The sequence below is a fragment of the Rhinolophus sinicus genome, linkage group LG13 (assembly GCF_036562045.2).
Source record: "Rhinolophus sinicus isolate RSC01 linkage group LG13, ASM3656204v1, whole genome shotgun sequence".
Classification (NCBI taxonomy): Eukaryota; Metazoa; Chordata; class Mammalia; order Chiroptera; family Rhinolophidae; genus Rhinolophus; species Rhinolophus sinicus.
In genome coordinates, this window is record NC_133762.1 from 57,546,734 (window position 1) to 57,563,259 (window position 16,526).

The following is a 16,526-nucleotide window of genomic DNA, read 5'->3' on the forward strand; positions in this document are numbered from 1 at the left end:
TCTCCCATATATTTGCAAAAAATTTTTTTAAAAAATCAGAAGAACATTCTTTGCAGCATTGTTTGTAAAAGTGGAAGGAAGGAAGGAAGGAAGGAAGGAAGGAAGGAAGGAAGGAAGGAAGAGAAAGAAGGAAAGAAGGAAGGAAGGAAGGAAGGAAATACATGTCCATCATTTTTATTTGTCTTCAAGCGAAATTAAAGATCTACAATACTATATTTTCGACAAGAATCTTAAAAGCTAAATGAATTAACAAAAACTTACTTCAAAAAGAAAGAGGATAGAGTCCAGCTCCTCCCTTTGTGACTTATTATTCCCTGGAATATATTTAAAAAAAAAAATTAGTTATCATGACAATGTATAAATTTTAAGATATTAAGAAATTATGTTAAAAGGTATCTCAAAACATTTAAGCCTCAACATACATTCATTTATTTAAATAATACTGGGAGGTAGAATGGAGCCCGTGTTAGGAATGCAGATGGTCCACCGACCAAGCCAGGCCACGTGGGTCCACATCTAGCAGAGCTGCTCCTTGTTAGCTGTTTAAACACAGCTTCCATGTTTTCTCAGTTGTGATCAATCCATGACAGGTAATTTATTCATTTCTCAATTAATTACGTATGATGTCAAATTATGACAAGAACGCACAATAAAAACAGAGTTCTAGCTTTGTGGCATGAAAAGGCATAAAGCAGTAATACTATAAAAAGTCATTACTCTTTAGGCAATTGCACATGTCCTTTTGATAACAACAACAATACCTACAGCAGCAATTACCATTTATTGTCCAGTCTATGTACCAAGCATTGTAGTAAGTGCTTGGCATACATCACTTAACTTAGAAATCAGCAAACTTTTTCTGCCAAGGGCCATATAGAAAATATTTCAGGTTTTTCAGGCTCCTCTAACAACTACTCAACTCTACTGTTATAGTGCAAAAACAGCTACAGACAATACATAAATGAATGGGTATAACTGTGTCCAATAAATCTTGATTTATAAAAACAACCAGCAAGCTATAATTTGTGGACCCCCGATCTAACTGAATCCCCACAATTCCATGAAGTGGATGTCATTTACTTACTGAACAAATACCAAAGAATGTCTCTATGTCAGGGATTATTCCAAGGCCTGAGGATACATGAGTGAACAAAACACAACAACTTCCGCCCTGAGGAAGCTTACATTCTAGCAGGAGGACGGGTTCGATAAATGAATAAATGAGAAAACCGAGAAGCAAGGCACATGGGAAATGCCAAAAAAGAGTGGTACGCAATTTTGACTAGTGAAGTCAGGGAACACCTCGCTAAGATGCACCTGAGCAAAGATATAAAAGAGGCAAGGAGTCAAGTCACATGGAAATTTGGGGGAAATGTTTTCCAGGCAGAGGGACTGGACAGTGCAAAGTCCTATTGCTGAGCAGGTTTGGCATGGTCAGGAAAGAAGGCAATTGCAAGAAGGTCCTTGGTGTCTGGAGCAAAGGGGGAGAGTTGTAGCAGGTGAAGTTAGAGAGCTGGTGGGGTGAAGGAAGGCAGGAAAACAGGGTCTGAAGCCACTGTAATGACTTCAGGAATGGGAAGCCATTTGAGGGTTTGCAGAGCTAAGTCTTAATTTGACTCACATTTTTAAAGTATCATTCCAGCTGCTCTTTTGAAGAGACTTTGGCAGGGGTTAAGGAGGGAGGGGAGAACACAATAATCCAGGTGAGGATAATGCGAGCTTCAGCATTACCAGTGTAGACATGAGAAGAGGTCAGTGGTGCTTCATGTATTTTGAAGGTAGAGCCAATAACTCTGGATTTGGCCTGAATAACTGGAAAGCTGAAGTTACCACAAGGTGAGTTCATTATTCCTAGTAAACATTTTCCTTTATTCCTTTGTTTTGGTACACTTTCTTCCCTACACTCAAATCAAAACACAGATTGTACTAAAAGTAAGAAACTTCAAAATTTCACCCTGTTTTTACTGGCTCTTCATTATGATTCTTTGCAGTACATCGTAAAAATGGAGAAAGATTTTCTTCTTCCTATCAAAAGATGTCTATTTCTCCATGCCCTGAATCTGAGATGCCATGTGACTTGCTCTGATCAATGTGGTATTAGCAAATGTGAGGCAAGCATAAACTTGAAAATTCACTTTCTGAGCTTGGAACCCTAACGCCACTATCTAAAGGGGCACAAGATAGCCTGCTACTCAGAGAAGAGGGGCCACATGGAGGAGAACTAAGGTACCCTGGTCAATAGCTTTGCAACCACAAGACATGTGAATAGGCCATCTGCCACGAGCTGACATCAGAAGCACGAGCTAGCCTAAACCAGAAGAACTGCCCAATAGAGCCAGAAAATCATAGATAAACGACTGGCTGTTGTTTTAAGGTACTCAGTTTTCGAAAGATTTGTTATGCAGCACAAAATAACTAATACAGTCTTGAACCACTACATTTTTCCAAAAAGATAGAGGAAGCAAAAGGGAGAAGAGGGAGGGAAGGAAGGAGGACCTTATAGAAACAGGGTTTTCAGGTTGCAGGGTTTGGGGTTTTTTTTTAGATATGGGGTTTTAATTTTTTCATTGCTATTTCAGTTATACATATCACATTTTTCTCCACACACCTATGAAACAAAAAGTAAAGTAGAGCAAAGCTAGAAAGCAAGATAATAATCACATGATTTCAAATGTGAAATATCTACCAATTTGGCAAAAAAAGAATTTGAAGTTTAAGATTTATATCAATTGAAAAATCACAGGGAGGAAACTGGGCAATTCATTAAAAAAAAATCACACTTGTTGGTATCCTGGGCACATGCCCGTATATGGCTTGACGGCCTACTGGAGCCTGGAGCATGGTAAGACTCTAAGCCATCTGCTCTACTGCAGACGCTACACAGTGCCTTGCCCCAAATTCCTTCCCCTCCATGTTTGACATTTGCCTCAGGTTTTACAGAAGCACTCAGAGCATCTATACACTCCTCTCCATGTCCTCTTCTTTATATTTGACCCTGTCTCAACCCACTTCCTCCATCATCTTGCACCATCAGTTACCTCCCTTTCCTCAGCCTGCAAACAAGCAAATGCATCCTTTAAAACCTTCCCATGACCAAGCTACTCTTTGAGATACACTCCTCTGTCTTCCACATCATATCTTTGAAAAGGGTATTTCTCAAGTGTCTCACAACTTCACTCTCTCTGCCTGGCTTCCAATGCCACCACTCAGCTAGAACTTTCCTTTCACTAATCAGTGACAGCTCCTCGATGTGCTATCATTCCCTAGTCCTGCTGCTCCTTTTTGCATCATCAGCCATTGCTGATTTTTCATGCCTTGAAATTCTTCTCTGGGCTTCTGTGACAAAACACTTTCCTGGCACCCTCCCCTCCACCACTCCACTTTTATCTTTTCTCTTTGTCTGGACATGGAGAGGAGTGTATAGATGCTCTGATTGCTTCTGTAAAAGGAATTACTCCAAATCCCTGACTGTCACTCTTTCTCTACATGTATTTTCTTCCTTGGCAACAGCATGATTGCATCTCTCTTCCCCAAGTTCCAGTCCCTGTATTTTTACTGCCCATCCAGAACCTACACCTGGGTGTCCCACAGGTACTTTATGGATATAAGGAAAAGGGATACAGGAGAGAGAAGTCAAGGTTATGTTCTGGATATTGAGTCTAGTTCATAAGCTGCAATTACAGCAGTGGGGACCCTGGAGCAGAGCTAGGTTTGGGAGTCTAAGATGCATGAAAACCTAAGCATTAAAAAAAAAAAAAAAAAAATTTAGAAAAATATCAAAAGAAATTTTTGTAGAAATGCTTACCTTTTAATTTCAAACTATTTTCCAGTGTTATAAAATTTTCATAGAAGATGAAATATATTTGAGAATAGTTGGTCTCAAAAAACTGCTTAAGTTCACTTGCATCCACATTATCTGAAAAGAAAAAAATTCCATTTATGACAATAACTTTCTATAATTATCAGAATTCACAAACAACCTTTTCAGAAATTAAGTAAAAACTAGCTTTTTTCCTATATAAGACAAAAAAAAAGTATTTCCATCCATTTATCCTCCACTACGAGAGCTTTGAATGGGTTTGGGGCACCTCCCCCACAAGCAGACCCCTGCAGAAGACTGAGTCAAGGAGATCAGAGCCACTGGGACACAGCACTTACAGACCAGCTAGAGAGTCAGCACCACTGAGGGAGGTATGCGGAGGGACAAGATGACTTCCTGTTAGGGGATGGGGAAGTAGAAGTTCATGGAGAAGGTGGCTTGTGACATAGGCCATAAGAGGGAAGGAACTGTACATCTGAAAAACAACTTTGCCCCTGGAGTCATGGCTAGTCTCTCCCCCAGACCCGCTGACATAAAACCAGCTCCAGAGAACTAGTGGGTGCTTCCCCCACCATACCCACCCACTTCCATCTGGGCCACTGGTCGCCACCCTCCCTCTAGCTTCTAGGTGACGTGTCCCATTCCTGTTTCGACATGGTGAGGTCCTCCATGTGTACCTAGAGTTGCTTTGAGTAGTGTTTCTCTGTTTGCACCAACTGTATAGGGAATTTAGTCCAGCAACAACTCCAACTGGGACCAAGCCAGCAACTCAGCTACTTCTTCCAGGGGCCCAGTCATCCCTAGAAACTCCCATCAGAGTTGTAACCCACTGTCAACACACCTTTGTACATTTCCCTTAGCAAACGAGGTTGGTTGTACCATTTACAACAGAGTCATGACTAAGGTGTTAGCTCTTTGGGAGAATACACTAGTATCCTTGGGAAAATGAAAAAGAGCTACCTTAAAATTATACAAGGATTACTCAAGAAAAAATATGTTGCTCTTCAATCTATAACAGAGTGGCATCAATTGCTTTTGGGGTCCTAAAACTGTGAATACATGTGAACATACCCATTACTATGCTTAAATTCTATGAAGTTAACACTAATGCTGATGAATCTAAAGAGTTGTTTTCCTCTCATGACTATATAGAGCCTTTCATGCAATTACAATATCCTTTCATGGATATTATTATTCTTCTGAGCTGTACAATCTTGCCAAGGAGGCCTTGTATGCCTTCCACAGAATGTGTCAGTTCCAATAAAGCTTTTGTTCATTTTCACTCCAATACAAGCTGCTAGCCCATTCACCACCAACTGTTCCCTCTAAAGCATCTTCACCCAGCCAGCTCCTACTCACCACTCACTGGTCAGCTGAAACAGCCCCAGCCCATCCTGAGACTAGGTCAGTGCCTGCTTTGTGCTCCATCACCCTCTTCTTCCCCTGTCACAGAATGTGTCATACTTTACTTAATTCCTGATGGAATTCCTGATTTAATTCTGATGGAATGATTTGAATTCTGTTAGACACTTCCTACCCTCATAGAACTGTCAGTCTATCTCATGCATCATATTATGTCCCCTGCACCTAGCACAGTATTTAGTTCAATATTTTCTCGAATGAACTGAATGACAGAATCAGCCTGTAACACACAATTATAGGATAATGACCACAACTTGTAAACCATTAGATCACACACCTCTAGGGGGCAAAATGGCCTAACCCTCCTTTAAATCCTTGAATCTATCAAGAGACCTTCAGATCCTTGAGTGTATCAAGAGAGAAATTTTATCCCTCTGCTGAGGACTCCCCATTTCTACCTGTAGCCCTGACACACCCTCACCACATTCCCCTACCCCTCAAGCTCTACTCTCACAGACTGCTACCTGCTGGATTTCTCCGTCTGTGAGCCTAAGAGGCGTCTCCAATTAAACATGTCCAAAGGAAAGTATTGTTTTCCCCCTCAAATTGTGATCTTCCCTCAGGCACCACAACACACCTAGCTGCTCAAGCCAAAACCTAGACATTACCCTGGGTTCTTCTTGGTCCTTCACACAGCCCATTTCCAGTGTGTCAACTCCACCTGGAACATGTCCCAGCCCTGGGCTACTTCCTGCCCTCCACAGCCCTGCCTGGCATACATCACCATGAATCCTCACCCATGCTGGCTGCCTGGGCTCCCCATTTCCACTCTTTACCTCTGTAGTCTATTCTCCATGCTGCAATCAATAGGAAATTTTCATAATGTAAATCAAGTCAGACAATTCCTTTACTCAAAACCTTCCAATGGCCTTCAGTGGTACTTAAAATCCAAACTCTTTACCATGGCCTGTAAGGCCTTTTTTTCCATTCCCTCAACTTCCCAAACGTGCTCCCCACTTGGGGTACCTCTGGCGTGCTGCCCCCACCCCTAGACCTTCATATTGCTCATTCCTTTGCCTCCTTCAGAACTTGGATCACACAAATTGACAAAGTGTCCCCATATGTCACTCTTCACATGTCTTCACATGTCCATCACCCTGCCTTCTTCCTCATAGACTTTGTAATGGATGCACGCCTGACAGCTCACCAGCAAATGAGCCTCAGACACACAACGCAAGCAAGCAATTATTTGCATCACAGATGTGGGTGAACTGATGCAGCCGATGGCACAGAGAAGTTACTAATGATCAACAACTCCCCCATCTTCCTCGGGCCTCCCTTGGTCCCTCAGACACATTCAAATATCAGCAACCTGAACAAAGAGGGTCTTCATCAGTTGAGGAGCCCTCATACAGACTGAGATGCTCTCACGCAGCCAAAATCCAAGTAACAGCCATTCACTGTCGTTCTTGTAAATGAGACATGTATGGTACTGGGCTTAAAAATACTAACAAAACAATTAGATCCCTTCAAGGTAACCCGCTTTTAGTGAAACTAAAAGCATAACATCTGTAACACAGTTTATTTACACGTGTAAGAACTCCTCACTAGTCTGGGAGTGCTCTTCACACGATTCCCCCCAACAGCACTTAAGAGTAGTTGAAATTATCTCATTTATGCATTTACTTCTTCAGTGACTGGCACTCCACTAGAACAGAAGCTACAGAAGGGCAGGAGTCTCACCTGTGTTGTTCACTACTATATTCGCAGCCCTAGGAACAGAGCTTGGCACACAAAAGGTACTCAACACATACTTGTTAAATGAATAAATAAATAAATAAATAAATAAATATTTTATATCTCTAACTGAAAATCTAGAATGACTCATTGATTTGTCTTATTTTGAAAAAACCAGACTCATCAGATGAGTATACAGTAAGCACAGATCATGAGGAAGGCAACCACAGGCACTGAAATTTGGCACCCTACAAAAGGGAATATAAGAAGGTCTCAAAGGGCTGCTTTTTTAACAAGGCTAACTTCAAGAAGTATAGAGATACAGTAGGAAGACTTTGTTCAGGAAAAACAAAAAAGACTATGACCACAAACTTCCTTTAGACAGACATACTTCACCCCTTCATTTAAACATTACTGAGCCCCTACCTATGCCAACTAGCCCTGACCCAAGTGCTAGGAAATTTAAAGAGAATAAGATGCAGGGTCCTCAAGAGATCAGAGGTAAACAAACTAGTAACAGAAAAGGCACCATGACCGAAGCTCATGCAGGGCATCAAGGCAGGAAGCGGACAAGGCTCCTTGGGGAGGTTGGAAATATTAAAAATGCTACCCTTTTATGCTTTAAAAGACATGTTCATAAATTTATTTTATTTGACCCTCACCACAACCCTGTGAGGTAGAGGGGGTAGGTGTGATCAAGATAAAGAAACCTCAGGTTCAGGATGTTATGTGACCTCCCAGGTCTTCCAACTCAAACCTGAGCTACACAAAGGCCTCAGTGACAAGTGGGAATAAATCAAACTAGAAATCAACTCAGGAATATTAACATAAAGAAATAAGTCATCACCTTGGGGATGTGCAGAAGAGCCAGGAGAAAAAGAGCAGGAAGATAAGACAGGTAAGAAACAAGAGGGAAGAGAGTGGCACTAAAGACAGGAACTGCCGATTTCCCCAAGAAGGACTCATGGCAATCTCCCCACAGCCTCATGCGGGCAGGTAAGGAAGAGAGAGAAGGGCAAGTCCTGAACTACAGAGCCCAGATTGTAAACTGCTTTGAGGTGATGATTTTCAGTGTATTCGGCACAGACACTAGCCCGCTGCCTTAGGATAATCACAAAACTCAGCGAAGTACGTTCACACTAACCAGAGAAGCAACCAGCAGATAGCTTTACAGAACTGGGGGTCATTCCTGAATTTTTTACAGAAATCTCCTTTAATTTCTCATTCTCCTTCACCACTAACCAATAGCCAATAAACTGTTTCTATTATTTTCCCATTATATCTCAAAGTAGTCTACCAGTGTATTCCACACCAGAAGCTACTCTCTCCCACCCTCTGGTCCAGCTAAACCTCCTGTTGACAATTATTTCTCCATATCTATCTGAAAAGCAACAGCAAAGGTTGATGGCAAGGTTGATGCTTTGGAGCAGACTCCCTCTGTTCACGTCCAGAAGCTACAGGACTTTGGACAAGTTACGTAAACACCCTGGACTTCATTTCCCTCATCTAAGAAATGGGGCTACCAGTGGTTCATACATCACAGGACTGTGGTGATGATAAAATGAGCATATGCAAAGTGTGTCAGTTAGCATTATATAAATGCTAGTTCTTACAATTACCTAGTTCTTGGCCAAGGCCATCTCACTAGGTGGGAATAACCCCGCTTCACCTGCCTATGAAGCCATAAAACTCAATGACTCATAAAACTTATACACTTAAGGAGACCATATCTTATTAAATGGCCCTAATCCCAATATAGCAGAAAGCATTACCAATAAACATACCGATGAAACCAGTAGGATTATCCCTCCATTTCCTTCCACATATAATCCTTTTCTGTAACATTCTACTCCTTTATAGCTGGGAGGATCATAACAGAGCCTCAAAAGACCTGCTTCAGCAGGGGGCTGGGAAGCACCTAAGGAAGGGGACACGTCCTTGTCCCAGTGGACTCTGTCAAGAAAAGAAGGAGCTCAGGTCAGCCCTTCCCGAGTAGGGCATGACCCCTCCCCACCCTCCCATTCCGTCCACCGTCCACCCCCACCCCAGAGTGAGAGCCAGCCCAGCCCTGCCTACACGTCTGTGAGCAGATGAAGATTTACTATTTTACTCAAATTCCCTAGATAAAGGCACTGAAGGCATTATGCTCAAGATCAAAGGCTGGTGATAGGGAAAATAGCTAAGTGAAAAATCAAGGTGAACTTAATAAAACATCATTTAGAAACAGTGAGAACAAGGGAAATCATTTAGTCAGACACAAGACAGAAAATGCTGACAAGGATGAACTCATTAGTAACGCACACCTTTAAACAACGGCCAGGTCCCTGCCCTCTTTCCATCTTACTGTAGTTTGTAAAAACACCACAAATTATTCCTTCCCTCCATCTACCCACACTGACTTAGGGCTGAATCTCCTGATGTGTTTTGGCCAACTGTCTATTACATATATGACCCAGCAATTGCTAGAGAGCCTCAGGTAGTCTCTGGTCCAAGGGCAATGAGCTGACGTATCCCGCAATGGAGCCAACCCCAGGCAAGCTGCAGCCAGAGGCACAACCACCCCAGCCAACGCCGACAGGCGAGGGAGAAGAGACGCTTGTTACAGTAACGCCTACGTAAGCTGTGAGTGAGGTTGGGAGGGATCGTTACCAAACGCAACTGCCGAAATGTTGGTGGGGAAGCAGAAACTTGTCCACAAGCAGCTTCCCAGGCCATGAGGGCCGGCAAGGCCATGAGGAAGCTCCCCCAAGTGTATCACATCATCACCTCCCTGAAAATGGAAAAGCAGAAAAACGAGATCCAAGTAACAAACGCTGCCAGTAGGTTATAGAAACTTACTGTCAACTGTCACATATGCTACGCAGAGCGAGGCCAGGGACTGCTGTTTTCTGAAACCAGCCAGTAGGTTTTAGAACCTCCTGTGCAGCAGGACTGTGCCAAAGGCAGGTGAGTGACCTAGAGCTTACCTGGTGAGGAGGTAAAGTCAACACAATAAAGCCCTTTCAAGACTCAGCAGGTAATCAGGTCATAAGACAGATTATGCTTCAATGGTAAATCAACACTTTTATCATCATTATTATTATTAAAGAGAAATTCACGTCTGAAAATGCATCTGTAGGCAGATATTAAAAAGTCCCCTGTACTGATTATACACAAATGCAAGATGTTCATGTGGCGGGAAATACAAACTTGCACGGCAGCTAAAAGGCTCCAGCCCCCGTGTATCAGGGTTCTGAACCATGAGATCTGGTCAAAGATGTGGTGTGAGAAGTCTAAGGGAAGAGGATGAATTGGGAGATGGGCGTACTTATCCCCCAAGGTCAGCTGACAGATAAGGACACCTTGCATGACACCCACACCCCCGCCCCATCCCCACAAGGCAAGGTTATTTATAGAATTTCTGCAAAGCTTTAAAAACTAAAAGATCAAATTCCATCCTACAAGAACACTTTTTGTAAAACCATAGAGACTTCAAATTTCAGAAAAACACCCCCAAGTGCCATGTGTTCATATCTACTTTAAGGTATGAACATCGTTGGACATATTTAAAGTGGAATTATTCCTGGAGTCATCCAGAAGTTAAGTAATAATGCACTAAAGATAACCCTTACCCACCCCACCACACCACTCCCTACCAGAGTGATGGGAGGTCCTCCCCTTGCTCCTTGCAAGCCGCCCAGCCCCCTTCCTTACTGTCAGACCACAAACTGCATTAAGAGACCAGACTCAAAAAGGAAATTATAACTAGAAGTGACCATGGGCTACCCACTAGCCACACACCAGGGAGGTCCCCTCAGGACTTATACTCTGGTTTCCACCCATCTCCCTGGAAATCCAAGCTTCCCACATGACCCTCAACTCTCACTGTCACCTCCATTAGGCTCTGGTCATCACCTAATCTCACCCCAACTTCCTAACCACAACCCCCCCCCATATAAAATAAAGCTCACCATATCCCCCCTTCTCTACCACATCTCTAAAAGTTCCCTTCCCCTTCTGGCTCTACATGAAACCTGAGGACACTGCTGCCCTGCAGACTGTCAGGTAAGCCTTTCATTTCCTCCTACAGCCACGTATCGCTGGTCTTAAGATGAGGTCAGTGTCCTCCCTGCTCACACACGGCAATACCCGGTGCATTCTGGCGCCTCCCCGCACACACACGGAGCACTTCTGTGCTGATCGCACTACCAGTCTGTACACCAACCCTAGCTGCACACAGTCCTGCACTCACTCATCCCCGCAAGCTCTTCCGAAGATATCAGGGCCTGGTTCACTGTCTTTCTCTCCAGAACTAGCACTGATTTCAACATTTGTATAGATGATACCTGATTTCCTTCTCTCTAATGAAGCTGTCCTCCACCCCCACACCCACAGTCCTATCCTAGACCCATTCATTACCTATAACCTCCCCACCTCCAACATCTCCGTTTCAATTCACTCTCCTGCTCACCCCTGGAAATCTAATTCCAACAACTCTTCAACCCTACCGGGTCCTTCAATCCAACCGACCCCACTATCTTGTCACAATTTATGATCCCCCTCAATTCTTCATTTCTTTTTTTCCCAATCTGGTTTCCACAGTCCATTTTTTTTAAAATCAGCCCCCCCCCTTTTTTTTATTTATTTGTTGGAGTGACAAAGGTTAGTAAAATTACATACCATATTTCCCCGAAAATAAAACCTACCGGGACACAATCAACTCTGATGCGTCTTTTGGAGCAAAAATTAATTAATATAAGACCCGGTCTTATATTATATTATGTTAGATAAGACCGGGTCTTATATTACATTATGTTAGATAAGACCAGTCTTATAGCAAAATAAGACCGGGTCTTATATTAATTTTTGCTCCAAAAGACGCAGTAGAGCTGATTGTCCAGCTAGGTCTTATTTTCGGGGAAACACAGTAGGTTTCAAGCATACAATTCTATATCATCTATATATCACATTGTGTGCTCACGACCCGGAATCAGTTCTCCTTCCATCACCATATTTGACCCCCTTTATCCTCTTCTACCGTCCTCCCTCCCCCTTACCCTCTGGTAACTGCTAAACTATTGTCTGTGTCTATGAGTTTCTCTCTTTGTCTTGTTCCTTTGTTGCTTTCAGTTTTATATCTCACATATGAGTGAAGTCATATGGTTCTTGACTTTCCCTGTCTGACTTATTTCATTAAGCATAATTACCATATGACCCAGCAATCCCTCTTCTGGGTATCTACCCAAAAAATCTGAATTTATCTATAAAGATATATGTGCTCCCATGTTCATTGCAGCTTTATTTACGGTGGCCAAGACATGGAAATAACCAGTGTCCTTCAATAGATAATTAGATAAAAATATACACAATGGAATACTATTCTGCCATAAGAAAAGATGAAATAGTACCATTTGTGACAACATGGATGGATCTTGAGATTATCATGCTAAGCTAAATCAGCCCTTTCATTTTGCCTCAATCTTCTCCCTTTCCCCCTCCATCATATCTACTCAATAAAACTCCAGTCTCAGTTTTGACCTTGGATCAATTGAAAGCATTTATTTGAGCACAGGCCATGTGCCAGATACAAAAGATTTAAAAACCTGCTGTTTTAAATACTGACTATATGTGAAAGAGTAAGTTTTTATATATGTAACTTATGATATATAATAATAAAACCAACACTTTCAACTCACCCCAGCATCCTGGCCAATCAGGCTTTAGTCCCACCCACCGTTCTAAGGGGCCCCACACTGTTAATTCAATTTTCAGTCCTCTCTAGGGCCAACGTCTGACATACATGTACCTCTAAACCCAAGCACCATTAGTCTGCCCCAACAGAAGGAAAAGAAAACTAGAACACTGGAATACTTTGGGAAACATGTTGGAACCTAGACTACATATTCTTGTTTGCAGGAAATGAAACGAACTTATCTTTTAGCTTCACTGATAGTTTTGTTTCTTACATACATTACAACCATGTACATACCAGTTATAGTGCTTTAACTTTATTTTTTTTTTCCCTAAAAATACACATATGTTCAAATTTTCACCATAATTAACCATTTATTTCCATAGGGGTTCTCTATAGCATTTAACTACAAAGTGAGAGTGGCCTGGAGCCAACACTGCTTTCCCTCCAGGCCCCTCACCTCACTGACTCCCACAACAGATCTTTCCTCTTCCTTGGTCAGGGATCATCCTCCCCACAAAGCCATGCCCTTTAGGGAGGCTGGCCTGTCCCCAGCTCCAGAGGATGAAACCTGATGCTGCTGAACAAATGCTGCATGGCAGCAACATGGTCCTTACCTGTGAAGTGTTTGGGCTCGAGCTTGTGAGCCCACACTGATCAATAAGAAATGGGAAGAATTCTGATGGAGATGTCTGGGAAAAATAAATTGTTCTTAAAGGGACACAATGAAGTAATTTCTTTTTCCCTGCCTTGGACACTGTTCTATCTGGGTGCAATGCTTACAATGGCTATGGTCATTTTCCCAGCCTGAGGACAACCTGCCACATGGAGGACACTAAGGACGGCAAAGCAGGGAGGCAGAGTCTGGACTGTTGAGGTCACTAAACTGCTGAATTAGCTGACTCCGGGGCTACCTTACCTCAAGACTGCTTTTTATAGGAGAAAAACATTTGTTACCATTTACATTTAATTTGGGTTTTCTATTACCTGCAACCAAAAACATCCCCGTAGATACTGAAATAAAACCTGACAGAACAGGAAACAAATACTAGTATAACTGAAAAGGCTGTAAAAGTTATATCCATCCAACTTCATTTCCTAAGATGCATTATTTTTATTTCCTTATACCCATAAGGTAAACTAGATGTAGAAAGTAAAATTCTTAGAAGTCAGAAAGATGTTAACACTTTGTTATCTAGGACTGATAGTCCATGTGTAAAAGTAATTCCTTGTATATTCCAAACATCTAGTGCTAGAGTTTTAAAAAGTACAGCTATTTTTATTTTAAACATTTTTTTCTTAATTGGGGAAGGGGAACAGTGTGTATTTCCAGGACTTTATTGGGGAACAGTGTTTTTTTTCCCAGGACACATCAGCTCTAAGTCAAGTTGTTGAACTTCGATCTTAGCTGTGGAGGGCGCAGCTCAGCTCCAAGTCCAGTCGCCATTTTCAATCTATTTGCAGGGGGTGCAGCCCACCATCCCATGCTGGAATGGAACCGGCAACCTTGTTGTTAAAGAGCACACGCTCTAACCAACTGAGCCATCCAGCCGCCCCTCCGCAGCTCAGCTCCAGCAGCTCAGCTCAAGTTGTTGTCTTCTATCAAGTTGCCAGTTGCGGAGGGCGCAGCTCAGTGGCCCATGTGGAAATTGAACCGGCAACACTGTTGCTGAGAACTCCAGCTCTAAGCAACTGAGCCATCTGGATGCCCTATTTTAAACATTTTGACACATATTTCTCAAATGCAGGATTCTTAAAACTTTGTTTCTAACAAAGACATCAAGTACCAATATAATAAAACACAATATATATACACCAATGAAATATAATGTTCAACTCAAATGTGTTTTATATACATTTTAATATGTTCATTCCTTTTGTGGGAATCAAGTTTCATCTGCCTTTTAAGTCAATGCACAATTTCTTCTACTTTTCTTCATCTGAATTGGGGCTAGCCTATATTATCTGTGGTCTAAACCACTCACTAGGAAAAGAATCAGAGAGAAATAAAATGAGCAAAGCAGGAGCTAAATGGTGACCTCTAAACCTCCATTTCCAACAACTAAGGAAGCAGAAAAGTGGTGATGGGTAAAGAGAGCCATCTTACTTATTTCCAATAATTATTATTAATAATTATAATGGCTTACAAAAGAGCTTTGTATATATTAACTCAAGTAAACCTCCCAGTCCTAGGAAGCAGATACTGTCCCTCTTGCCAGGGGAGGATCAAAGAGGTTAGCCTACACCAGGACTCGAACCCAGGCAGGCAGGCTCCCACACTGCTGGCCTAATTGAGTTTAACATTAACAGAAAGTGGTAAAGGAGGTACAGGAAGGCATACCCAGAAATATGATTTTTTTTAAGTACCTAAGTGAGATCTGGTAGAAGTCACAGAACTAAATAATACAAAATCCAAAACAGAACCCAGAAGTTGGTTTATTTAGGACACCAGAGCCAGCTTGCAAGTGGAATGACCTTCCTCCTGGACAAGTTAAAAGGGTAGCCTTCGTGTGAAATTAACTCAACAAAGACTGAAATAGGCCTTCCCCAGAGGGCTCTCTTTACCTCCAGAAAATCATCACACATTCCCTGCCCTGTCAGCAGTCACAAACACTGTCACAGCTGCTATATCCCTTACACAAGAAACCAAAGGCCATTCTGGTTGCTGGGCAGCCACTCCTCTCACTCCCAGGCCACAATCTGCTGAAGGCATGGGAAGGCCTGAAACTCACAACCTGAAGAATGGTGGTGGATAATTTGTCACTGAGTCCAATGTAACATGATACGGCCACTTAAGTATTACGTAAGTCTTCAATTACTGTGTTTCCCCAAAAATAAGACCTAGTGAGACAATCAGCTCTAATGTATCTTTTGGAAGATAAAAATTAATATAAGACCTGGTATTATATTATACACAGTCTTATAGTAAAATAAGACTGGGTCTTATATTAATTTTTGCTCCAAAAGACACATTAGAGCTGATTGTCGGCTAGGTCTTATTTTCGGGGAAACACAGTAGTGATGTAGAAAATGTCCAAGGCATGTTAAGTCAAAAATATAGTGTTAGATTATACATAACGACTATTCATGTAAAACTTTATGTGTGTGCGTTTACGAGACAGAGAGAGCGCATGCATGCCGAGAGAGAGAAGACAATGCACATAAACAAAACAAGCACAGAAAGCACGTTTACCAAAATTTTAACAGTGCTCATCAGAAGATTACAGAATTTGAAGATCTTTTTCATACAGAAATTATTTTTTGCTTATTCATATTATTCAGATGTTTATAATGAGTATGTAAAATTGTATAACCAGAAAAAACTATAAAGCTATTTTTTCATTTTGGAAAAAAAAAAAAAGCTGCCAGAGTATTTCAGAAAGAGATTATATTTTAAAGCCTATTTACCATAAAAAAGAACAACTCAGTAGACATGACACCGGGCCATAAGTTTCTACAAACTTGTTGTACTTTTCAACTCTGAAGAACACTCACAATTCGAACAATATATATGAGGTCAGACAACTAAGTTCGCAAACTCATCCTAGAAAAAGAGCTACATACCTCATTGCTGAATATCACTACGGTTACCTTCGAAGTACTCCCCTTGGGAAGCTATGCACTGATGCCAGCATCTAGTCCATCCTTCAAAGCAATTTTGGAACTCCTTTTCTAGAATGGCCACTATCTTCGGGTAAAGAAAGAATTCATTGGGGGCCAGATTAGGTGAGTATGGAGGGTGTTCCAATACAGTTATTTGTTTTCTGGCTAAAGACTCCCTCACAGACAGTGCCGTGTGAGCTGGTGCACTGTCCTGATGCAAGAGCCATGAATTGTTGGCGGAAAGTTCAGGTTGTTTTCGTCTTTTCCACGCAGCCTTTTCAGCACTTCCAAATAGTAAACCTGGTTAACTGTTTGTCCAGCTGGTACAAATTC

The 16,526-nt window shown here is 41.9% G+C and overlaps 1 protein-coding gene across 5 annotated transcripts in view; it reads right to left on the reverse strand.

The window, feature by feature from the left end:
- The window catches only part of RALGAPA2 (Ral GTPase activating protein catalytic subunit alpha 2), a 332,722-nt gene that overhangs the window by 302,515 nt on the left and 13,681 nt on the right, over window positions 1-16,526 (reverse strand). For all 5 annotated transcript variants that reach the window (XM_019712539.2, XM_019712535.2, XM_019712536.2 and 2 more), the window contains exons 2-3: window positions 3,806-3,916; window positions 262-314 (exon numbers count right to left, since the gene is read on the reverse strand). In XM_019712539.2, the coding sequence (XP_019568098.2) occupies window positions 262-314; window positions 3,806-3,916 (164 nt within the window). The remainder of the gene's footprint in view (window positions 1-261; window positions 315-3,805; window positions 3,917-16,526) is intronic.